Source organism: Pleurodeles waltl, chromosome 3_2 (genome assembly GCF_031143425.1).
Source record: "Pleurodeles waltl isolate 20211129_DDA chromosome 3_2, aPleWal1.hap1.20221129, whole genome shotgun sequence".
NCBI lineage: Eukaryota > Metazoa > Chordata > Amphibia > Caudata > Salamandridae > Pleurodeles > Pleurodeles waltl.
This window is the reverse complement of record NC_090441.1, coordinates 98,539,664-98,566,088: the sequence shown is the minus strand read 5'-3', so window position 1 is coordinate 98,566,088 and position 26,425 is coordinate 98,539,664. Positions and strand designations below refer to the sequence as shown.

The window sequence follows — 26,425 nt, the reverse complement described above, 5'->3', positions numbered from 1 at the left end:
GTGTTCTTGGTGGTATAATTCTCCTAAGGCCCTCCATGAATGCTTTAATGACTGGTATTTTATATAGGGAAGTTGAATAGGTAGTCTGCAGGTATGCAGATATTGCTGCAAGGTGAATCTTAATGGAAGAGAAAGCTAGGTTAGATTTTTGTAAGTGAAGCAAGTAACCCACTACATGTTCTGGAGTTGTGTGTAATGGTTGTATTTGATTAATATGGCAGTAGCAAACAAACCTCTTCCATTTACTTGCATAGCAGTGCCTGGTGGATGGCCTTCTTGCTTGTTTTATGACTTCCATACATTCTTGGGTAAGTTGTAAGTGCCCGAATTCTAGGATTTCAGGAGCCAGATTGCTAGATTCAGCGATGCTGGATCTGGGTGTCTGATCTTTTGGTTGTGCTGTGTCAACAGATCTGGCCTGTTGGGCAATTTGATGCAGGGTACCACTGATAGGTCTAGCAGCGTTGTGTACCAGGGTTGCCTTGCCCAAGTTGGTGCTATCAATATGAGTTTGAGTTTGCTTTGACTGAGTTTGTTTACCAGGTAAGGAAGGAGAGGGAGAGGAGGAAAAGCGTAAGCAAATATCCCTGACCAGTTCATCCATAGGGCATTGCCTTGGGATTGTTTGTGTGGGTACCTGGATGCGAAGTTTTGGCATTTTGCGTTCTCCCTTGTCGCAAACAAGTCTATCTGAGGTGTTCCCCAGAGTTTGAAATAAGTGTTCAGAATTTGGGGGTGAATTTCCCATTCGTGGACCTGTTGGTGATCTCGAGAGAGATTGTCTGCGAGTTGATTTTGTATCCCTGGTATAAACTGTGCAATTAGGCGAATTTGGTTGTGAATTGCCCAATGCCAAATTTTTTGTGCTAGCAGGCTTAACTGCGTGGAGTGCGTCCCTCCCTGCTTGTTTAGATAATACATTGTTGTCATGTTGTCTGTTTTGACGAGAATGTATTTGTGAACTATTATTGGTTGGAAAGCTTTTAGTGCTTGAAAAACTGCTAGCAGTTCTAGGTGATTGATATGCAGTTTTGTTTGATGTACGTTCCATTGTCCTTGTATGCTGTGTTGATCGAGGTGTGCTCCCCACCCTGTCATGGAAGCATCTGTTGTTATTACGTATTGTGGCACTGGGTCTTGGAAAGGCCGCCCCTTGTTTAAATTTATGTTGTTCCACCACAGAAGCGAGAGGTAAGTTTGGCGGTCTATTAACACCAGATCTAGAAGGTGACCCTGTGCTTGAGACCACTGTGATGCTAGGCATTGTTGTAAGGGCCTCATGTGCAGTCTTGCGTTTGGGACAATGGCTATGCATGATGACATCATGCCTAGGAGTTGTAATACCATCTTTGCCTGTATCTTTTGTGTTGGATACATGCGTTGTATGATGGTGTTGAAATTTTGAATTCTTTGTGGACTTGGAGTGGCTACTCCCTTTGATGTGTCTATTGTGGCTCCCAGGTATTGTTGTACCTTGCGTGGCAGAATTTTGGATTTTGTGAAATTGACGGTGAACCAGAGTTTGAAGAGGGTTTGTATGATCTGATTTGTGTGATTTGAGCACTGTATGAACGAATGGGCCTTGATTAGCCAGTCGTCCAAATATGGGAACACATGTATTTGCTGCCTTCTTATGTGTGCAGCGACTACCGCTAGACATTTGGTAAAGACTCTTGGTGCGGTTGTTAATCCGAACGGCAGTACCTTGAATTGGTAATGTATTCCTTTGAATACAAACCTTAGGTATTTCCTGTGAGATGGGTGTATTGGTATATGGAAATAAGCATCCTTGAGGTCTAAAGTTGCCATGTAGTCGTGTAGTTTTAGCAATGGCAATACTTCTTGTAGTGTGACCATGTGGAAGTGGTCTGATTTGATGAAAGTGTTCACTACTCTGAGGTCTAGGATTGGTCTCAGCGTTTTGTCCTTCTTTGGTATCAGAAAGTACAGTGAGTAAACTCCTGTGTTTATTTGTGTGTTTGGCACTAATTCGATTGCATTCTTTTGCAATAGTGCCTGCACTTCTATCTCCAGGAGATTGGAATGGTGTGTTGTTAAAGTTTGTGCTTTTGGTGGTATGTTTGGAGGGAATTGTAGAAATTCTATGCAATAACCATGTTGGATAATTGCTAGAACCCAAGTGTCTGTAGTGATTTCCTCCCATGCTTTGTAATAATGACCTATTCTTCCCCCCACTGGTGTTGTGTGGAGGGGGTGAGTGACATGTGAGTCATTGTTTAGTAGTAGGGGTTTTGGGGCTTTGAAATCTCCCTCTATTTCTAGGGAATTGCCCTCCTCTATATTGTCCCCGAAAACCTCCTCTATACTGTCCCTGGTAAGTGGACGGTGTTGCTTGTGAGGTGCTGGCTTGTGTGCTTTGACCCCGAAACCCCCCTCGAAAGGGCGTTTTACGGAATGTGCTGTAATTCCCTCTGCTCTGCGGGGAGTAGAGTGCGCCCATGGCTTTGGCAGTGTCCGTATCTTTTTTGAGTTTCTCAATCGCTGTGTCCACTTCTGGACCGAACAGTTCTTTTTCATTAAAAGGCATATTGAGAACTGCTTGTTGAATCTCTGGTTTAAATCCAGACGTTCGGAGCCATGCATGCCGTCTGATAGTTACAGATGTATTAATTGTCCGTGCAGCTGTATCTGCAGCGTCCATGGAGGAACGTATCTGGTTGTTGGAGATGGTCTGTCCCTCCTCAACCACTTGTTTCGCCCTATTTTGGAAGTCCTTGGGCAGATGTTCAATGAGATGTTGCATCTCGTCCCAGTGGGCTCTGTCATAGCGCGCAAGTAGTGCCTGGGAGTTCGCGATGCGCCACTGGTTTGCAGCTTGTGCTGCGACTCTTTTACCAGCTGCATCGAACTTGCGGCTTTCTTTATCTGGGGGTGGTGCATCTCCAGATGTGTGAGAGTTGGCCCTTTTCCTAGCTGCTCCTACAACAACAGAGTCTGGTGGCAGCTGTGTAGTGATGAAAACCGGGTCCGTAGGAGGCGGCTTATACTTCTTTTCCACCCGTGGTGTGATTGCCCTACTTTTGACCGGCTCCTTAAATATGTCTTTTGCGTGCCGGAGCATACCAGGGAGCATAGGCAGGCTTTGGTAGGAGCTGTGGGTGGAGGAGAGTGTGTTGAACAAGAAATCATCCTCGACCTGTTCTGAGTGGAGGCTTACGTTATGAAATTGTGCTGCTCTAGCCACCACCTGAGAGTACGCGGTGCTGTCTTCTGGTGGAGATGGCTTTGTAGGGTAGGCCTCCGGGCTGTTATCTGACACTGGGGCGTCGTATAGGTCCCATGCGTCCTGATCTTGGTCACCCTGGCTCATGGTGGTGTGAGCTGGGGAGTGAGATGGAGTTTGTGCTGGTGAAACGTTAATCACGGGCGGAGGAGAGGGTGGTGGTGTAATTCTTTTAACCACTTTTGGTTGTGGTGCTTGTTCCGTCTGGAACTCCAACCTTCTCTTTCTCCTAATGGGGGGAAGGGTGCTTATTTTTCCTGTCCCCTGCTGAATGAAGATACGCTTTTGCGTATGGTCCACATCAGTTGCTTGTAGCTCTTCCTCAAACCTATGCTTTTGCATTTGGGAGGTTAGCGAGTGCTCTTCTGTATAAGAGCCTGAAGCTGGGTCGCTTGCAGTTTGTTTCGGCGTTGAAACTTTGTCTGCGTGTTTTTTCGGCTCCGAGGTGACTTTTTTCCTTTTCGGGGCCGAAACCTCTCGGCGTTGATCTGTTTCGGTGCCGCTGTCTCGGCGTCGAGCCGTGTCCACACCGGCATCTCGGTGTCGAGGCTTGTCTCCAGCACTTTCTCGGTCCCGAGAAGGCTGCGTGCCGGTGTCTCGACCGGAGTCGGACGATCTCGGCACTGTTTTGGCCTTTTTCGGTGCCGACGGTCGGTCACCGAATTTATGGGTCGAGCCATGGCCTGGTGGCAGTGGCGTCCCCTGGGCCTTGTAAATGTTTCTCTGTGTGTTTTTCGACGTCTTACTCACGGTTTGTGTATCGTCGAATCCTTCGGAGTCTGAGTCTTGGATCGAGAAGGTACCTTCTTCTTCCTGTTCCTCGAACTCCCGTTGGGCTGTCGGTGCGGACGCCATTTGAAGTCTTCTGGCTCGACGGTCTCGGAGTGTTTTTCGGGACCGGAACGCACGACAGGCCTCGCAGGTGTCTTCGCTGTGCTCAGGTGACAGGCACAGGTTGCAGACCAAGTGTTGGTCTGTGTAGGGGTATTTATTGTGGCATTTGGGGCAGAAACGAAACGGGGTCCGTTCCATCGGCGTTCTTCAGCACGCGGTCGGGCCGACCAGGCCCCGACGGAGGATCGAAAAACTACCCCGAAGGGCACCGGAGCTCTTCGATCTTCGATGCGGTGTGGAATCTAAGTACGCCGATCCCGAACGCAACAATACCGACGAAAATCTTCCGAAATTAGATAATTTTCCGTTCCGAAACTCGGAGCGACAGGAACACGTCCGAACCCGATGGCGGAAAAAAAACAATCGAAGATGGAGTCGACGCCCATGCGCAATGGAGACAAAAGGAGGAGTCACTCGGTCCCGTGACTCGAAAGACTTCTTCGAAGAAAAACAACTTGTAACACTCCGGCCCAACACCAGATGGCGAGCTATTGCAGAACATGCGTATCTACAGCGACAGATGCCATCGAACCTACAGTTACAGGTAGGTAAGCTTATTTTTTGAGTAGTATTGGATCTGCCATAGATTCACATACTTGAATCAAATTAAACTGCAGTTGAATCGCACATTTTCTGTATGACAATTAACATTTATAGTCATACATACACACATATAAACAATATAAAATGTGTGTAATGCATTAGGTCAGTGGTTCCCAACCTGTGGTCCGGGGACCCATGGGTGTCCGTGAAGCCTCTTCAAGGGGTTCACGACAGCTTAGAAAATTAAATAAATATCAACAGATTAGGTCCCCTTTCAATGATTCGCTGGGGGTGCCTGGCTTCCAGTAATGATAAAATGGGGGTCCACAGAATTCAAAAGATGGGAACGACTGCATTAGGTGATGGTTGGAATCACTCATTACAATGATTATGATGCCTCACCTTTACTGGTAAAGATGCAATACTGCTTAGTCCACTGACCCATAACTCTGAACAGCAGACTCCAAGCAGTAGTACTAAGTAAAAGTGTGTCCATTTTTTCCAGGTTGCTGCCTTGCAAATGTCTTGGAGAGACACCTGCAAACTAACCTGGTGAGGTCGACATAGTTCGGGTGGAATGAGCTTCCACACTTGTTTTGCAATGGAGTGCCAGCTTTCTGATGATAGAATCGAATGGTGTTACACATATCCATCTTGCTATGCTCGGTTTTGATGTGGCTAACTTATCAGAGCACTGTATGCCACGAAAAGTTGACTGGATTTGCATTAGTGTTTCGTCAAAGTAAAATTTCAGGCACCTCTTGACATCCTAAGTAAGCCATGCACTTTCTGCCGCCGTCTTGGGATCCGGTAAAAAAAGTTTTCAAAATTAGTCGGCTCATTTAGGTGGAAATCTGATGGGACTTTCGGAATACTTTTTGGGTTTGCTCGTGGAACCGCTATAGTCCCTGAAATGCAAGAAAGGCTGGTAAAAGCCTGTATCGGACTGACTCATCTTGCTGAAGTTAAGTCCGAAAGAAGAGCCAATTTCTAAAACGGAAATGTAATCCGCTTTATGGATGGGCTCAAAAGGGTCCTTCATTAGTTGGGAAAGTACAGTGTTCGGGTCCCAAACTTGTGATGCTGGCCAACTCGCGTAACTCTTCTGTGCCTGCTTCCCTTATCTGCAAGAAATTGTGAGCGACTTGGATCAATTCAGGTGACATAGGGTACCATGTAAATCCATGTATTCCTAGGCGTGCTTTTCACCATTTGGAAACTGACATTCCCGTTGATGTAAGCAACAGTGTTAACATATCTCAACTTTTTGGTATGAGACCCCCATGAAATGGCCCCTTTTAATGCAAACCATGAAAAAATGATTGCGATCAGATTCTCTGCTTAATAATTTCATGCTTTTGGGTGATGATAAAGCAGTTTTTTTTAAACACGATGTTCTATGTCCCAACAAAATGGTTAACTTCAAAAAGTTATTGTGGCGAATTGTATGAAGGTCATTGACATCAAATAATTTATCACATAACCTAACGAATATATGTTAAAGAAAATTTTGAAAAATTTCACTTTGGGTGGCCTGTGACCTTATCACATTTCATACTTTTTAATCAATACATCAAAAAAATCTCATCACTGTGAAATATTTTACAAAGGACGAAGAGGAACACAGAAATGCAGCAAACTGTTGCTTTAAAAACATCTGCTGAGAGATGCGAGGAAATTGGTCCAAGCCGTGCTAAAGTCCCGCTGTGTTTTTGATTGGAAAAGAGGTAACATTTAAAGTCACATCAAAGAAGCAATGATTAATTAAACAAACTAGTCTGAGAAGTGACCCACAGCTGGACGTAGCCCTGCTGTAGGTGAGTCTGTTTGGTACCAGAATGCCACAGCAATGCTTTCTTTTACGAGAGGCAAAAGAAACAGGAGCAGAAATCGGACAATGTCACGATAATAACTGCAGAAATGTTTTACATCAAGAACAAAAAAATAGGTAATGTGCTGAGGATATTTGAAATGAGTATTTTATTGTGAAGTTCCCCCATGTTTTTGATGTTAAATTGTAAATTCCTCGATAAATGTTAGTAGAAAATAACATATTTCAAACCTTTCATGTTTTACAAGAACGCAATTGAGGAATCATTGCTTGCATGAAGCGTTTTTTTTTTTTTTTTTTTTTTTTAACATCTTTGTATAGTGCAAACTCGACTGGTATTGGAGCACTGGTTGCATTACAAAAAAAAAGAAAAAAGAAAAAAGTTTATTCATAGTAGGCATGGTAAGTTTAAGAGATTTGCCCAGAATCACAGTATGATGAGCTGACGCCGAGGCTTGAACCTGGCTCCTCAGCTCCAAAGTCGGAAGCTTTGACTATTACCCCCATACCCTCTTCCATGTTAGTAAGCACTTTACTCTAAGTCCCTTTACTTGTGTATTATTATAGTATACAGGTGTACTATATGTTATATAGTTTTGTGGTTACCATCACATATCAGCCAGCATTTACCAAGGGGTCATCGAGTTCAGCTTCTAGTGCAATCAATTCAGGCAATTACTCTCCTGACATCTTGTGCTCATTGCGATCAGTGGAGAGGAGCAAACTATTCAGAATGGGGGCAGCGAACGACATAAGATGGTGGTACTCTGGAGGAGACAGCAGGACGGTGAACAGCGAGAGGGATTGGCGAGATGAAGGCACGGATAGGCCAGATTGACTGAAAACACAACAACTGGGTTAAAGAGAAGGGTAGCGCAGAAAAGTAAAATATAAGGGGGGAGGGGCACCAAATGTAACAAGATTGTGTTATGTAATGGGTCTCACATTTGCTCAAGTAAGAGCTATTAGCATTGTAAATTCCTAACTGGACTTTTCTTGCCACCTAAATTGAAAATATAAAGTAAAACAGTTGACATAAGCAAGCTGATTCAAAGCGCCACGGCCACCATGAGCGTGAGCAGGAAGGAGCAACACAAAAGAACAAGCATTTGCAATGCAACGGGTCTCGCGTTTGCTCATGTTAGAGCTGATAGAGTTGTAAACTCCTAACCCGACTTTTCACCTATCGGGCAAAAGTGCATTTATATAAGTAACCCAAAAAAGTGCAATCAACTATGTAAAGCGCTCAACTTCTGCCAAGCAAGATCGTGCTCGTAAATTAAAGAAAAAGAAGTCCACGAGCCCGATGGAAAACAGCGAGCCTCGCATGTTTTCTGTACTTGGTCGCTGCGCTCGAGGAGGGCTAGCCACCAGAAAAGGCATGACTTATGCATGCCTTCGACTAATGAAAGCAAGCAGATTTTATTAGGCAAGCCCACAAACCAATAAAAAACACTGACGTGAAGTTGACAGGGCTCCGAGCCCTTTTCTGAACACTAAAGAGTCTCGCTGCTATACGCATGCACGAGCGCATGCAACGCAGGCTCGACTTTAAAAAGAAGTTCACTTGCAGTCAAACGTATCGGCAAAAGTAACAGATAAGGCGGTAACAAAACCACCCCAAAGAGGGATAAATGTAAAGCATTTACCAATGTAAACAAAGGATTTTTGAAGGGCAAGCCCATGAACAAATAGTGATGGGCGTGCTGCAGGCATGGTTAAAAGCCCACAGATCGATTACAACAGGCCAGAGCGCTTGTGCGCTCCACCTAAAAAAAAAAAAAACTAATACCTGCACAAGCCTGTGGCCTGTGTAAGGACAATGGCCACTGGAAGGAGTAGGTGGTCCAAGCTCCATGGATGAAGACTCAACGCCTAGAAGGAAGTCGGAGTCCAGGAGGAACTGCAGGCCAATAGGAAGATTGGAATGCAGAGTGACGTGGGAGCCAATGGTAAATAATGGGCTGTAAACCTGTTTTATCATTTTTTGTGATTTCCAATCGATTTTACAGGCACAGTGCATGCACTAAATGGCAAAACCAAATTACAAACTGCTAAAATTTAAACTTATAGGCCATTTAGTTAAGCATGAGGGATCAAAAGCTGAAATAAAGACTGATGCTTCAGACGATTACAGATGACCACAATCTTACCATTGATTCAAGTGCAGACATGAGGAATGTAATCACCATCCTATTATCCGATGGGCCATCATCACCTGCCATGATTGGCATGCCTGGGATTGACATTGTGCCTGTTAAAATGATAAATTGTAGAAAAAGAACGTTTTAGTCAATAGGACGAAATGGTAAATCTTTATACTACCTCTTGAACACAGTGGGTTAATATTAATACAAAACATGTTTTAAAAGCTCAGAAACCTTACCAGTGCCTTAGAGAAAATAGTACTACTTGTCTGGCTGGCATTGCATTACACACACAAATATATATACATGTCAGTGGCATTTACATATTTTAAGTGGACATCATACCAGTAAAGTTCTTGACTGAACCAGAAGAAACTCAAATATTTCAGAATGCAAAATATTTAACTGAGCATGCATCTACAGCAGTGGTTCTTAACGTGTTCTGTGAACAGGACCTAATGGTTACGTCCTGAGGCACAGTGCTGCTGTGCCCAGGACATAACCATTACGTCCTGGTCACAGAGCCCAGAGGGAGCACTAGCGCTCCCTCGGTTGGGTTCCCCCCCAAAGTCAGGGATGGAAGGGGAAGCCCTTCCCCTTCCACCCCCAACCCCCCCTGTGACGTCAGCGCGCGAGTGCGCGCTGATTAGTCACAGGGTCTCCCTCATCGTGCTGGAAGCTCTGCTTCCAGCGCGATTGAAAGAGAAATGCTCAGCATTTCTCTTTCAATCCCATGGGGGAGGCCCGGAGAGGCTTCAGAGGGAAGGAAATTTATTTCCTTCCCTTTGAAACCCCACTAGACACCAGGGATTTTTTATTTTTTTTGACATGGACATAAGGGAGCGACCCCTTGGGCAAGGGTCGCTCCCAGGGGGGGCATTTTTTTGGGAAGGCCTTTTCTGACGCCCCCCCCCCCCCCCCACCCGGAGGCAGATCGGCCTATTATTAGGCCGATCTGCCCAAACCTCTAGGCATCAGGCATTTTTTTTTTTTTAGGTGGGGAGCGACCCCTTAGGCAAGGGCCGCTCCCCTAGGGAGCAAATTATATTTAGGCCATTTCTGCCCCCCTTGGGGGCAGATTGGCCTATTTTGATGAGGCCAATCTGCCCGCAAGGGGGGCAGAAACCACTAGACACCAGGGCGTTTTTTTTGTTTTACGTGAATTTCACGCAAGGGGAGCGACCCCTTAGGCAAGGGTCGCTCCCTGGGGGGGGGGGGATTATTTTAGGCCATTTCTGCCCCCCTGGGGGGGTAGATCAGCCTATTTTGATTAGGTCAATCTGCCCCCAAGGGGGGCAGAAACCACTAGGCACCAGGGATTTTTTTTTTGTGTGTCGTCACGCAAGGGGAGCAACCTTGTAGGCAAGGGTCGCTCCCCGGGGGGGGGGGGCAAATTTATTTTAGGCCATTTCTGCCCCCCCCTGAGGTCAGATCGGCCTATTGTTATTAGGCAGAAACCTCGAGGAGCCAGGGCAAAAAATAATTTGTGTTTTTTTTTTGTTTGTTTTTTTAGAGATGGGGAGCGACCCATTAGGCAAGGGTCGCTCCCCTGGGGGGCAAATTGTATTTAGACCATTTCTACACCCCTTGGGGGCAGATTGGCAGATTGTAGGTCAATCTGTCCCCAAGGGGGCAGAAACCACTAGGCACCGGGGATTTTCTTTTTGGCGCCAATGTCACGCAGGGGGAGCGACCCCGTAGGCAAAGGTCGCTCCTGGGGGGGGGGTTGGGAGGGTGGGGGGGCAAATTTATTTTAGGCCATTTCTGCCCCCCCAGGGGGCAGATCGGCCTATTGTTATTAGGCCGATCTGCCCCCGGGGGGGCAGAAACCTCTAGGAGCCAGGGCAAATTGTTATTTTGTGTTTTTGTTTGTTTGTTTAGAGATGGGGAGCGACCCATTAGGCAAGGGTCACTTCCCTGGGGGGCAAATTGTATTTAGACCATTGGGGCAGATTGGCCGATTTTAGGTCAATCTGCCCCCAAGGGGGCAGAAACCAATAGGCACCGGGGCAATTTTTTTTGTGTGGTTTTATTTTTTTTGTGTGGTTTTATTAATTTTTTTTTTTTTTTTTTTTTTTTTAGAGATGGGGAGCGACCCATTAGGCAAAGTTCGCACCTCTGGGGGGCAAATTGTATTTAGACCATTTCTGCCCCCCTTGGGGGCAAATCGGCCGATTTTAGGTCAAACAACTAGGCACCAGGGATCATTTTTTTTGCGCCAATGTCAGGGGGAGCAACCCCGTAGGCGGGGGTTGGGGGAGCAAATTTATTTTAGGCCATTTCTGCCCCCCCCCATCCGGCTGATCTAGAGGCCAAAATCCACAGGTAGGCACTTTGCAAAAAACACCTGTTTTCTGTGAAAAAATGTGATGTGTCCACATTGCGTTTTGGGCCATTTCCTTTTGTGGGCACTAGGCCTACCCACACAAGTGAGGTACCATTTTTATCGGGAGACTTGGGGGAACGCTGGGTGGAAGGAAATTTATGGCTCCTCTCAGATTCCAGAACTTTCTGTCACCGAAATGAGAGGAAAAAGTGTTTATTTGGTCAAAATTTGAGGTTTACAAAGGATTCTGGGTAACAGAACCTGGTCAGATCCCCACAAGTCACCCCATCTTGGATTCCCCTAGGTGTCTAGTTTTAAAAAATGCGCTGGTTTGCTAGGTTTCCCCAGGTGCCGGCTGAGCTAGAGGCCAAAATCCACAGGTAGGCACTTTGTAAAAAAAAAAAAAACTCTGTTTTCTATGAAAAAATTTGATGTGTCCACGCTGTGTTTTGGGCCATTTCCTTTCGTGGGTGCTAGGCCTACCCACACAAGTGAGGTACCATTTTTATCGGGAGACTTGGGGGAACACAGAATAGCAAAACAAGTGTTATTGCCCCTTGTCTTTCTGTAAATTTTTCCTTCCAAATGAAAGGCAGAGTGTAAAAAAAGACGTCTATTTGAGAAATGCCCTGTAATTCACATGCTGATATGGGCACCCCAGAATTCAGAGATGTGCAAATAACTACTGCTTCTCAACACCTTATCTTGTGGCCATTTTGGAAATACAAAGGTTTTCTTGATACCTATTTTCCACTTTTTATATTTCAGCAAATGAATTGCTGTATACCCGGTATAGAAAAAAAAACATTGCAAGGTGCAGCTCATTTATTGGCTCTGGGTACCTAGAGTTCTTGATGAACCTTCAAGCCCTATATAGCCCCGCAACCAGAAGAGTCCAGCTGACGTAAAGGTATATTGCTTTCAAAAATCTGACATCGCAGGAAAAAGTTACAGAGTAAAACATGGAGAAAAATGGCTGTTTTTTTCACCTCAATTTCAATATTGTTTTATTTCAGCTGTTATTTTCTGTAGGAAAAACTTGTAGGATCTACACAAATGACCCCTTGCTGAATTCAGAATTTTGTCTACTTTTCAGAAATGTTTAGCTTTCTGGGATCCAGCATTGGTTTTTCACCCATTTTGGTCACTAACTGGAAGGAGGCTGAAAGCACAAACATGTCCCAGTAAAATGTCAAAATTGTATTGAAAAATTGGGTTTTCCAATTCAAGTCTGCCTGTTCCTGAAAGCTGGGAACATGGTGATCTTGCCACCGCAAACCCTTTGTTGGTGCCATTTTCAGGGGAAAAACCACGAGCTGCCTTCTGCAGCCCTTTTTTGCCCATTTAAAAAAAGAAAATAAAAAATGTTTACTGTATTTTGGCTAATTTCTTGGTCTCCTTCAGGGGAACCCGCAAAGTCTGGGTACCTCTAGACTCCCTAGGATGTTGGAAAAAAGGACGCAAATTTGGCATGGGTAGCTTATGTGAACAAAGAGTTATGAGGGCCTAAGCGCGAACTGCCCCAAATAGCCAAAAAAAGACTCGCCACAGGAGGGGGAAAAGGCCTGGCAGCGAAGGGGTTAAAGAACACCACATCACAATGCAAAAACAATCCAATAAACATCTATCACTTATGATATGTTGACTATGCCTTTGACCCTATACAGTGCTTTACTGCCTTTTTAGCTACTTTTGCGCTATACAAATAGTGAATACAGGTATTTTTAAGTGTTCAGTAGGAAGCAAAGGCTGTTTTATAAATAAAAAACATAAAAAGTCGATTTTTAAAAAAAATCTATCACCCTGTGGTAATGTTGGCCCTTTCTAGAGAGGCCAGAGGTTTGGTGATGGGGTGAGATGGAAAGAGTGGTCTCCAAATTAGTTACTGTAGGAAAGTGCCTTCTTTCTTGGCATGGTTACCCCCATTTTCTGCCTGTTGTCAGTATGTGTGACTGTGTTTGACTGTGTCTACTGGGTTCCTGCTACCAGGAACCCAGTAGTTTTGCTCTCCTCTAAATTGTACCTTTTTCTTCCCACAATTGGTATACTGTTCCCCCCATGTAAGTCCCTATTATATGATACCTAGATACCCAGGGCATTGGGGTTCCATGGGATCCCTATGGCCTGCAGCAGTTATTCTGTAGTGCTGGCAGTGGCCTTTTTTTTTCTTCTTTTCATCCTTTAGGGTGGTGGTTTGGGGGAAATCCAATGTTTTACTCCTGCAATCCTGGTTGTTGGGTGGTACTGCATTACTTACCTGTGTTGTTTCCTAGCACTCACTCTCTGCACGATTTACTTACCTAGGTGGGGGCCCTGTGTTCACATTCCACTTTCTTCGTATATGGTTTGAGCTCCCCATAGGGAAACTATTGCTTATTGCTATTTTATGCTGTTTTCTAACCTTTTTATGCCTCTTACTGTTTATTAGTGTGTATATACAGTGCATTTACTTACCTCCTATTGGAGGGTTGCCTCCCTAGTAATTTAAAAAAATAAAGTACTTTTATTTTTGTATAACCAATTGTTTTCTTTCTTGTGTGCAAGTACTGTATGACTGTAGTGATATTGCATGAGCTTTGCATGTCTCCTAGATAAGCCTTGGCTGTTCATCAATAGCTACCTCTAGAGAGCCTGGCTTCTAGACATTGCCTACACGTCACTGAGGGGGGGATACCTGGACCTACTATAAAGGTGTAAGTACCATAGGTACCCACCACACACCAGGCCAGCTTCATACAGTTATGATCAAGACAAATTAGTGGGTGACTTTGAAAAAACAGCAATACATAAAATTACTAAAAATATTTAATAATATTCTTCCAAGACTACCAATGTGGTTTGTAGAATGGAATGCAATTCTAAGGTCAATTTTAACATTTTGAAAATGTTGAAATTCAATAGTGGTCAGTAGCTGTCCATTCACTGTCAAAAGCAGAAAAACTGTGTTTATGTCCACTTCGATTTCAAGCCACTCAGCTCAAAACAAACTTACCTGTTTAGGTCTTGTATACAGTGCATGTGCTGCCTCTTCAAGACATTTTGTTTACAATTTGGCTACAGTCCATCAGCAGCTTACCATTGGTTAGCTATAGCGTTGCTCTAATTTGCTTCTTTTCTGTTGGTCACGGCATACTTGTGCTGTGCCGTCTTGAGTTAGTCCCTTTTGTGGAGCAAGCACCAAATACTTGTGTCCTTCCACTGCTCCCGTTTTTGGAGCTACTTTTTTTTTTCTCTCTTCCAAGCGCTCCATACAAGTGCTTGGGCTTTCAGGCCTGTCCGTTACTGCTCGTCCCAATCCGTTTCAACCCCCTAACCACCCACCTCGTCCCCGTTTCATCTCTCTCCATCCACCCTCATGTATTTTTTTTCCTACCCCCAGACACTTTCTTTCTTTCAGGGGAAGGAACTGGCAGGGCTCAAATCACAGCAACACAAGACGTCACAACCTTCAACTGGCCTTGCGTCCTTTACTGTCTTGCCCTGGCAGCAGAGAATTATAACATCTATGGGAAACCTAGCAGCCCTGCAAGCGCAGTTCAGTGCGGTGGTGACCTACGTGTGGAGGATGCTGCAAAAGTACTTATCTGTGGTAAACGGATGCATCATATACACTAAGCAATAGTTTTTTCCCCAACTTCATCAGGTATTTTAGAAATATTTCACTAGGGACTCTAAACGCAAGTCAGACCGGTTTGCTTTGCTAATGCTTTTATTGTATTAAAAAAAAAAAAAGTCATGCTGCACAGCAGCCATGCTGCCCTACAACGTGGCTAAAAGACGCTGGTAAAAGCCATTAGGTCTTGCACAGAGAATTCCTATTGGCTTGCTAACGCTTGTTTATTTCTGACATAAAAAGGAGGTAAATTGTATTTAGTAAGATGGGGACACTACTGAAACTCTAATAGATAGAGAAAAGGCCAAAACACAGTTTGGCTGCATCAACTTGCTACTAAACACTCTGAAGTCACTTATTTCCACAGCATCAGACTGAATTTCTGCTCCGTCACAGTCAAGGCTCCAAGCACGTTTAATTCTCTGTCTGGACATGGAAATTGTTCAGCAAGAAATTGCCAAAGCTCCAGTGAGACCAACTTGCTTCATGCACCTTCAAGAACGTTTGGTTCCATTGCAACAGCTATAATTTTATCAGCAGCCCACTCGGGGAGACTTTCTTCTAAAAAAAAAGTGAATTTCACCAGGGCCAATCCACTTGTATCTAACTAGGGTTCCATTGTGGTCTGCCTCAAATTGCGTCTAGCCCCATTCTACTGCTTCCATGGAACGACGTATGCATTTTGCACTTTTGAGTGCTATCTTTACTTAAATGTTTTTGTTTTAGATCATTTTTGGTTTCCCTCACTGGATTTGTATCATTTTGGTCATACTTTACAGTGAACATTTTCTCTTCTTTATTTTAAAATGTCATGTGTTGTAGGACATGTTTTACTGTAAGTGCACTGCTTAAATATTTCACACCCTGCGCCTTTGCTTTAGGCCGGATGACTGGATCAGGGATTGAGCATAGGTTCATTTTCTTTAGTTTGCATATAGCAAGCAGATGGTGATCTTATTCTTTGAGGTGGACACCTGTCCACCCCAAATAAGAGTCCGAACTTAATATTCCAACACTCATTGCCTTTCTTTCCTTCTTATGTTCCATATGGTCATCAAAGACTCTCCTTTTTTCTATCCATCACAATTAAGAGTGGCAGTGAAATGCCCGACTGTCGACCACTTCGGCTGTTAAGTTGATGATCCTAGTTCTTAACAAAGATTTAAGTGTCTTTCCAGAAAATACAGTTTAAAGTTCTCGCCACTGTAGCCATGTAACATACTGCTACTTACTTTCCAATTCCACCCAACCTAGTATTTTTTTCAGTGAAGGACAATGGTTCTCTACATAGATTGTGGTTCAACACAGTGCAGACTATGCTTCCGGATCGGGTACATCTCAAGCGGTATTCCTCCTACCAGAAGGAGGCTACGGTCCTCGCCATCAAGACATAAAATGGAATAACAGTTGGTATCAGAGGATTATTAGTAGAATAAGGCCACAGGCACTCGATAAACAAGACTGGACTTTTGCTTTAATTGTACATGGTATATCCCCCTCAATTTGTATTTTTACATTATATACTCTGTCTGGAGAGTTCGCATGTCCACATGGAGTCTCAACCTGTATAAATTAATTAGTCTGATTAGTTCTGAGAGAGCCTGGTGCACTACTGTCAGTTCTGCTATGCTGGCCAGAAGCGCTACTGCCCAAATCCTGTTTTGCAAAAGTATCCGTAGTTTGCAGGGCAGGTTTTAATCACTGTGCCCATTTTCTTTTTCTGTGGCACTCATTCCTATCTGCCCTTTTACCGTCAGTCGTAAAAAGAGCAGGAAGAACGGCTTACAGTATACCGATATCAATCCAGCTTTTTAATTCTGTCATGGTCCCTTAAATTGTAAACACCCTGGCTGACTCCTGAGTTGCCTGAGCTCCGGTCCTTTTTTTTCTGATTTACTCTGTTACCTTACTTTCTGGTGTGATTTTTTTTTTTTTCCTTATTGGAACCATCAATCTCAACTTTGCTTTGAGATTAGGTTCGACGGTTCATGATCCCAAGGTGTCACAGAAGTATATGTTTCAGAAATTATTTTCTGTAGCTCATGATCTTAAACAGGAACCACTGCAAGTCTCAGACAAGGGCTGCTGCTTCCCCACAAAAGTTGCTCTGAGTGAATGAGAAAACGCTTTCAAAGAATTTCCCATTATTTCATTCCAAAATCTAGAGCTCTTGAAGCACCATGTTAATTTTGAACTTGTTTTAATACATCAGATAATACAGCTAATGAGGGTGTGTCATGCATAGTGAATATACTATCTAATGAGTTGTACTCTTTTACGGGTGGTACCATTGCAAGGGGAAGACTGGCAGAATTCTATGGTGGTTTTGGGGTGTTTGTGTGAGGATAGACTGCTTCCAACTGGTTGTTCTTGCAAGCCATCCAGAAGGCAATTTAGTCTCGTTTTATGGTCACTTTGCCTATATTACTGTGTGTCTGTAAACTGATACCCTGTATGGCAACCTGTGCGTGTGGTGCAGGTCCCATAGAAGCCGCTCTGCCTACCGTCACCTAACATACATACTGCCTGATTTGCCTGTATGTGGCTACTACTTGACTTGGTACTCTCACTACTTCCCAGAGGTGGCAAATTTACACAATTTGGATATGGTATACACATGGCCAATAGAGGTCAGGTTCGCCCATCATTACTTATGGGACTGAGAATAACAATCTAGTGTGTATGTGATAGCTGACCAGCAAACAGGTTCTAGTGTTCTTCGAATACTGCTGTGTGTGTGAAAATGCAGTCAAGTAGCATTTACAGCATCAAACACCTTAGATCAAAACATTTCAAAGCCATATGCAGCATTCTTCAGCGACGCCTGTCTTTGAGATGTTGTGGATCTCCACCCCTGTAATTTACTCCTATCGCAACAGGAGCTGTTATTTTTAATATTCAATAAACATGAGCTTGAGAATGCAGAAACCACAGAAAGTGGGAAAACGCCTTTTAAGAGTTATGTTTGACAAATCTACAGTAAACAGGGGTTTCTTGTTTAACCTCAAAGAGGAAACTAATATTACAATTGGATGTCTCAGTGTATTTGTAATAATTTTTTTTTGAGTGTACAAATTAAAGATTTATTCAGATAATCTGTGCACGGCGCCAAAATAATATGTTCTCTTGGGGGCTGGGTAAAGATTTGTCTCAACACAACAAGATGATAGACTGAGTGCTGAACCTTTTCAAACACTCATCCCCACCCCCCACCAGTCACAGATCTGTGTTAAATTCACTGTGCTTTTGCTCACCATGCCACCCACGTTTGGACCCAGCAAGCGTGGGGACAGTCCAGCCTGAACTGCCAGGCCAAGTCCTTTTACAGCGGACAAAGTAACACAACAATATGATAGATGGAGTGTTAAAACTTTTCAAACACTCACCCCCAGTTCCCATGGGGAGCAGGAACAAGACTGATTAGCATATGGTAGTGTTCAAACTGGAGTTACGTGGCAAGCAAAATAACAATGGATTAAACCCGGATTTATGACTGGGCCCAAGTGTTTGAAGAGTTTCATCACTCCATCCTTAATTTTATTTTATGATGTTGCTATGTGCACCCTAAGTGGCTAGAGTATGCCCAGACGTGGGTCCCTTGCTCGCTGCGCCACTTAGATTAAAACTAGCCTGACTGAGAAGAGGTGATACCCCGGAACCAGTCCCAGGATGCTTGTTTCCACCCAGGGAGGATCTGACTTGGCAGTTCGGGCTGGACTGCTCCCATGTGGAGCAGGGTCATGGTTGATTAGCATATGGCTGGGTCCAAACCGGGGTGACGTGGCAAGCAAAATAACAATGGATTAAACCCAGATCTGTGACTGGGGGGGGAGTGTTTGAGAAGTTTCAACACTCTGTCCATCATTTTATTTTGAGGTGTTGCAAGGGAATTGTGTCCCCCAGGCTGCAAGAGTAGGATTTCTAACCCAGTTGCTCAAAGATTCAGTCACTGCACAAATACAAAACAGAAATACAATTGGCTTCCACTTATACACCATTCGCTGAACCATAATAATTAGCAGTGATAGACAAAAGAGGTTCTCTAAACTGTTTATTTTAAAATTGTAGTCTAGTGAATAAAATATGAACGGTAAACACACAGAATGCAGAGAGGAATGCAGCAATGTGTGCAATGGGCAACGAAAACAGAAAGAACAATTATAACGCTTTTAGTAAGATACTAACATCCTAAAGCTATTTGACACACAAAAAAAGGGAGCACACTGCCTCACACGACAGCATAAAATAGTCCTAAAGCAATTTATAGGCGCTATGCTAAATCTCAACAGAAACAGTAAATAGCAAGTCTGTGGCTCAAGTTTAAGATAGATTGCACTACATATCACTTTGCAGTAGAAAAATAGCTACTCAGCTATTCTCTATTACAGCTTATGCCAGGAATGACAAACGGTTCTGGGCTGAAGGTAACATCGCTGCACTGTTCCCAGCAAAGCCTCTGACTGGGAATGGTCTGATCGCTGATCTTATCTTTATAAAACAAAGCGGCATTTGCAAATAATAAAATATAAACAAGACTAAATAACATGGCTATAAGTGTGTTGAGTTACATAGATTAAATTCCACTATAACTAAAAACAATCAAAATGTAACCTACTACAATGTGCAACAATGATATTATCGCAGCACCCATAATTTAAGTCAATAAAATATGTCAGCTTTGATTAGTAATACTCAAAGTACAGCCAAGGAGCCGCATGTGGTCCCTCCTGACCTTTCCATGCGACCCTCTGATAAACAGCGGCACTGGGCTGCTGCTTACTTTACAGAGAACTAACACTCATAACCATGTTAACCCCTTCCCAGCCGTGGACGTAATGGTTATGTCCGTGGCTTCGTAACCATTACGTCCAGATACCGGCTTTCGAGTGATGCGCCAGCGCTCCGCTCCCCTTCCCACCCCCCCCCCCCCCCCCCCCAGCTCCAGCGCTCCCCCCCCCCCCTCCAGGTCCGGGTTGGAAGGGGCAATTGCTTCCCCTTCCACCTGACTCCCCACCCCCCAATGTCGTCAGCGTGCAACTGCGCATTGATATCAAAGGGTACCAGATGCACTGGAAGCCATTTGCTTACGGCACGTCTACGGAGGAGAAGTGGAGTTTTTCTCTGGGCATGTGTGTGGGGGTGGGGGGGTGAATTACACAAAAAAAGGCATTGGGGGAAAAAGGAAAGGGATTGATTTTGTGGCTGTTTTTTGTGTTGGAGGGCAGCCCCTTGGGGAAGGGTCGCCCCCAAGAGGCAAAAAGCACTATACGGCAGTTCAGATCAGCCTATTTTTTTTAAGCCCATGAGGGCAGAATCCACTTAGCGCCAGGGACCGCGCGTGTGTGTGTGTGTGTGTGCACGCTTTGTGGGGCGGGGGGACCCCTTGGGCAAGGGTCGCCCCCCCCCCCCCAAGGGGGCAATATATTCTTTGCCATTTCTGCCCCCCCCCCCCTGTGGGGCAGATTGGCCTATTTTTTATAGGCCCATCTGCCCCCAAGCAGAGAACACTAAACGCCTGGCTAAATTTATAAATGGTTGGTGGCGGGGTGTTTGCCACTTGACAAAGTATTTGCATTTGTGATTATGACAGTTTATTTCTCCTTTTTGTTCTAGTTTAAAGCTTTTGCTTCCTTTGCTGTGGCTTGTTGCGGTTTTGGCAGTGGTTGTCCTGCGGTTTGCGTAGTTGCATGTTTTAGGTAAGTAAATAAATTTACTCCAAAGGAGTATTGTTGCCATGCATGAATGATATGTTTGGAGGTGGTGTACTGAATGCAGGATTGTGTGTGAACTTGTCCTTAGATTTATGCACAATGATATTTGTGTTGTCTTTTGTCTAATTTGCTTTTCTTTTTAGTGGTTGATCATTGGTGATTGCTGTGGCTGTGCAGAGTAGTTGCTGGTGAGTCAAGCTTTTTCAGTCAAGTGAGCGCTATAGTTTTTGAGTTTAGAACTTAGTGATAAAGCTACACTTTGTTTATTACTTATCTTACACAGTGCTGGTTGTTGGTGGTGCATTTGTCCAGTTACTTTTTGTAGGAAGGATCATGGCTAGCCGTGGGATGACCGCTCAGCAGGTTGTTGGTGTGCTTTTTGAGTCGTCTTCTGACCATGATTATGAGACTGACTCTGCATCTGAGGCAGAGGAGGAAGTGCAAGATTCTGGAAGTGAACTTTCTGTCAGAGAGGAATCATCTGATGATGAAGCCACTCTCAGTGCTGATGAAGGGCCTGTTTTAGAGGAGGACACTGATGTGCCAATGGTGCAGCAGCCAGCGGCTGAAAGGCTTCCCATTGGAAGACCAGACACGTGGGTTGCACCAAACATGGAGCAGCCACATTTGTCTGCGTTTACTGGTTTCCCAAGGTGTCGAGTGAATACGGAAAACCTTTTGCCTATCAACTTCTTTGAGTTGTTTATGGGCAATATATGTTTGGAAGAGATTGTCAAGCAGACTAATCTGAATGCAGAGTAGTATTTGAGGGACAACGCTGCCAGACTTAGGCCACACTCTAGAGCTAGCCAGTGTATCCCCACAAATCTGGAAGAGTTGAAAAAGTTCTTGGGTTTAACTGTTTTGATGGGGCTGATAAGTAAGCCATCAATGTCTTCATATTGGTCTACTAGTCCCTTGATGGCAACTGCTATATTTCCTGCAATCATGAGTCGTAACCGGTATAAGCTTCTTCTTCGGATGTTGCATTTTGTAGATAATGCTTTAGCCTTGCCACAAGATCACCCAGTGTAAGGAAATGCATCCTTGGCATGGTTACCCCCTGACTTTTTGCCTTTTGCTGATGCCAAGTTATGATTGAAAGTGTGCTGGGACCCTGCTAGCCATGCCCCAGCACCAGTGTTCTTTCCCTAAACTGTACCTTTGCTTCCACAATTGGCACAGCCCTGGAACTCAGATAAGTCCCTTGTAAGTGGTACCCCTGGTACCAAGGGCCCTGATCCCAGGGAAGGTCTCTAAGGGATGCAGCATGTCTTATGCCACCCTGGGGACCTCTCACTCAGCACATGCACACTGCCTCACAGCTTGTGTGCGCTGTTAGTCATTTTCTCCCCAAGTCGACATGGCACTTCCCTTAGAGTGCCATGCCAACCTCACACTGCCTGTGGCATAGGTAAGTCACCCCCCTAGCAGGCCTTACAGCCCTAAGGCAGGGTGCACTATACCACAGGTGAGGGCATATGTGCATGGGCACTATGCCCCTACAGTGTCTAAGCAAAACCACAGACATTTTAAGTGCAGGGTAGCCATAAGAGTATGTGGTCTGGGAGTTTGTCAAACACGAACTCCACAGTTCCACAATGGCTACACTGAAAACTGGGAAGTTTGGTATCAAACTTCTCAGCACAATAAATGCCCACTGATGCCAGTGTGGAATGTATTGTAAAATGCACCCAAAGTGCATCTTAGAGATGCCCCCTGAATACCAATCCGATTTCTAGTGTTAGGCTGACCAGTTTCTGCCAGCCTGCCACAAACAGACGAGTTGCTGGCCACATGGGGAGAGTGCCTTTGTCACACTGTAGCCAGGAACAAAGCCTGTACTGGGTGGAGGTGCGTCTCATCTCCCCCTGGAGGAACTATAACACCTGGCGGTGAGCCTCAAAGGCTCACCCCCTTTGTTAAAGTGCCGCAGAGGATCCCAGCTTGTGGAGAGGCCCGCCCCTCCGGCCACTGCCCCCACTTTTGGCGGCAAGGCTGGGGGAGATAATGAGAAAAACAAGGAGGAGTCACCCACCAGTCAGGACAGCCCCTAAGGTGCCCTGAGCTGAGGTGACCCCTGCCTTGAGAAATCCTCCATCTTAGTTTTGGAGGATTCCCCAATAGGATTAGGGATGTGCCCCCCTCTCCGCAGGGAGGAGGCACAAAGAGGGTGTAGCCACCTTAAAGGACAGTAGCCATTGGCTACTGCCCTCCCAGACCTAAACACACCCCTAAATGTAGTATTTAGGGCACCCCAGAACCCAGGAAATGAGATTCTTGCAACCTTAACAAAGAAGAAGGACTGCTGCGCTACAAGCCCTGCAGAAAAGACGGAAGACGACAACATCTTTGGCCCCAGCCCTACCGGCCTGTCTCCTGATTTGAAACCTGCAACCAGCGATGCATCCGACGGGGACCAGCGACCTCTGAAGCCTCAGAGGACTGCCCTGAACCAAAGGACCAAGAAACTCCTGTGAACAGCGGCTCTGCTCAACTTCAACAACTTTAAAGAACTTCACTCTTCTCGCCGGAAGCGTGAGACTTCACCCTCTGCACCCGATGCCCCCGGCTCGAAATCCAGAGAACAAACACCACAGGGAGGACTCCCCGGCGACTGTGACCCCATGAGTAGCCCGAAACGACCCCCCTGTACCCCACAGCGACGCCTGCAGAGAGGATCCAGAGGCTCCCCCTGACCGCGACTGCCTGTAACAAGGAACCCGACGCCTGGACCAAGCACTGCATCCGCACCCCCCAGGATCAGAAGGAACCAAACCTCAGTGCAGAAGTGACCCGCAGGCGACCCTCTGCCTAGCCCAGGTGGTGGCTGGCCCGAGAAGCCCACCTGTACCCTGCCTGCACCTCTAGAGTGACCCCGGGTCCCTCCATTGAAACCAATACAAAACCCAACGCCTGCTTTGCACACTGCACCCGGCCGCCCCTGTGCCGCTGAGGGTGTGTTTTGTGTGCCTACTTGTGTCGAGTGCTCTTTAAAAAAAAAAAAACACCCTGGTCTGCCCCTAGAGGACGCGGGTACTTACCTGCTGGCAGACTGGAACCGTAGTACCCCTGTTCTCATTAGGTGCCTTTGTGTTTTGGGCACCTCTTTGACCTCTGCACCGGACTGGCCCTGAGCTGCTGGTGTGGTAACTTTGGGGTTGCCTTGAACCCCCAACTGGGGGCTGCCTATGCCCAGGAACTGAGACTTGTAAGTGTCTTACTTACCAATACTTACCTCCCCAGGAACTGTTGATTTTTGCACTGTGTCTACTTTTAAAATAGCTTTTTGCCATTATAACAAAAACTGTATACATTATTGCTCTAATTCAAAGTTCCTAACTTACCTATGTGGAGTACCTTGCATTTTATGTATTTGCTTCAAATCTTGAACTTGTGGTTCAAAAAATAAATTAAGAAAATATATTTTTCTATATAAGAACTATTGGCCTGGAGTTAAGTCTGTGTGTGTTCTTCATTTATTGCCTGATAAAGTATAAGAAGACAGTGTAATAAAGCAATTGCCGGGAGGTTAAAGGGGGGCCTGTTGCCTGTTTCTCCTTGGGGATTGTTGGGTGCTGCAACACCCTCCTGTGTCTTTGTCCCTTTCTCCTTTTCCTCACGTTTAAAATCCTTAATAAAGAAATGTGAACAATAAAGCAATTGCCTCAGCTCACACAATTTGGTCAAGTAGAGGAGCCGGGAGTGATCTCAGGTTTCACATTGTGCAATTCAGTCACCAGATGTACGTGTTCCTTCTCCTATGCTCACGTCACCTCCCCCCACCACTCCCCTTGCTGCCAACTGTCACCCTGCTGGCATCAATGCAGCCCTCTCTATCACACCACAGACCAAACTTTTTGGCCCCTGGTACAATGCTTACGAGTACCCATGGCTTAGCCAGTAAGAAGACATGCTATAAATACCATCCTGCCATACCTCATTTCTCTCCGTTGGAACACCTACAGAGGACTGAAGTGAAGGCGCTGTCATTTAAGTGGAAGGCCTCCTTTTTGGACAATGGAGAACACAAGGTATGGCTACCTACCACACCCGGTAATAGGGCAAATTCAGCTTGGATCATCTCAGGGCTCTGCCAATAGCCCTACCTTGTTCAATATCTAACTTACCGCTGTCACCTTTTTGGTCAAGTCATTCAGTGCTAAGATCATATCGCATCATATGCGGATGATACGCAGATCCTCGTCTCCATTGAGGATGACGGGGATCTTGCCCCTGGCTCAATCAAGCCTTGTCTGACTGCGGTGTTTGCTTGAATGCATCAGCAACAGCTGATGTGCAACACTGACAAGAAGGAAATACTCTTTTTGGGTACCCCAAATCCTATCAACTGGCCGGCATGCCTGGCTGGAAGGAGCCCCACTCCAGCCTCTCATGCGTAAGTGGGTAAAAACTTGGGAGTTCAGTTCGACAAAAGGTTAACTTCTCTGTCGCAGATTAGCTCAGTGACTGAAATGTGTTTTAGGCTCTTACAGGCACTGAAAGATTTCCAGGTTTTTTCTGTCTTTCTCATTACTCCCTGCTTGCATTATGCCAACACTTTGTATCTTGGACTTCCGGATAACGCCATTCATAAGGTCCAGGTTGTACAGAATGGTGAAGCACAACTTTTAATGAACCTTCCTCAGGGAATCAGAACCTCTAAATATCTTTATTCTTTGCACTGGCTCCCTGTAAAAAAAGAGAATTCTGTTCAAAGCAGTTCTTTTGTCTTTTTGTGCTCTATATAACATTGGCCCAAGCTATCTGGCTTGTAGAGTCCACTTTTACTGCCCTGCCAAGAATATCTGGTCATGGGGTGGTATGGCGAGGTGCAAAATTGAGTGAGCTCCACAGCCCCTGATCTAAATCCCCTATCATCTGCATTGATAGCCGATCCTACCTGCTGCTGATGGCTGCACAGGACCAATCAAAGTAGCCTGGGACCAGATTGCAGTGCAGCTGATCACACACGCTCCCCGCAGGTCTGTGCACCTGCTGACCCCAGGGCCCACTTGCATGGACACTGTAGGGGTGATAGCGGGGACTGCTGCAGACTCTTCCCCTCCTACCCTACGCACCCTGGCTGCCGGTCTAAAGAGGTGGGGAAACCGATCAAGGAGTTCCCCAGCCACCCGTGATGGCTATCGCCAGGGGGAGCCTGAGCTGAAGATTGAGCCGGAGAACTTGAGCGCTGTCGGGGACCGGCACTCGTGTGGAGCTAGGTGGCACGGGGTCTCCCCTCCCACCTTTTGTTCTGCCCGCAGGGAGGAGGAGACGAAGCAGTTGGGGCCAAATTCCAGTAGAGTGAAGGAGAGCAGCAACTTGGGACAGGTGAGACAGGCGAGACAGGCTCTGACTGATGCAGGCGATCAGGCCCAACCAATCCAGGTACTTTTCCCCCCCCCCCTTCTCTGGCTCCTCCCACCACTTATCGGTGGACCACCCTCCCCTCACCCCAGCCGGGGACTCCTGCTGCCGTTTGGAATTTGGGGAAGGGGGTCACTCCCTAGAGAGCTGCTAGCTTCTGGAGCCAAGACAATAGTGTGCGCATGTGGGGGAGGTATAGTGATTCCCAGAGCCCTCAATACAACATGGAGGCCTCGCACGCAGTCCCTACTGTGCTGATCTGGCGCATCTGGTCTGTGGCACGCAGCACAACACAGGGGAGGTGGAGCACTGGAACTGAGCCACCTAATCAGCTGGGTAACAGCGAAGTGCAAGTTCCTGTGACATGGTGAGAGGCAAGGGGCCATCAACTAGCCAAGATAGCAGGAGTCGAGATGTGTGTGAATGACTCGTGACTACTGAACCAGTACCTTCTTAACTTTCAACAGGGGATGGAGGTCGATAATGGCGAAAATGGCAGCCATTCAAGACCTCAAGGCCTCACTGAAGCCTATCTGGATGCAGTGACCGGACATCGCACTCTTCTGGGTAGATTTAAAAAAGATTACTGAAAAAGTTACAGCAGCCAAGTCATATATCAATCAGCTGCAATCGATGACTAAGATGGCCAAGATGACCAAGAGACTTGAGAGTCAAGTGCAATTTCTCACAAAAAGTGCCGCAATTGCCATTGGTTGGAGTCCCTTAGGAGACTGAAGACCCCAGAG

The 26,425-nt window shown here is 45.7% G+C and overlaps 1 protein-coding gene across 2 annotated transcripts in view; it reads right to left on the bottom strand.

The window, feature by feature from the left end:
- The window catches only part of GTF2I (general transcription factor IIi), a 1,115,084-nt gene that overhangs the window by 1,064,073 nt on the left and 24,586 nt on the right, over positions 1 to 26,425 (bottom strand). For both annotated transcript variants that reach the window (XM_069226909.1, XM_069226910.1), the window contains exon 2: positions 8,666 to 8,766. In XM_069226909.1, coding sequence (XP_069083010.1) covers positions 8,666 to 8,761 — 96 coding nt within the window. In that variant the 5' untranslated portion in view covers positions 8,762 to 8,766. The remainder of the gene's footprint in view (positions 1 to 8,665; positions 8,767 to 26,425) is intronic.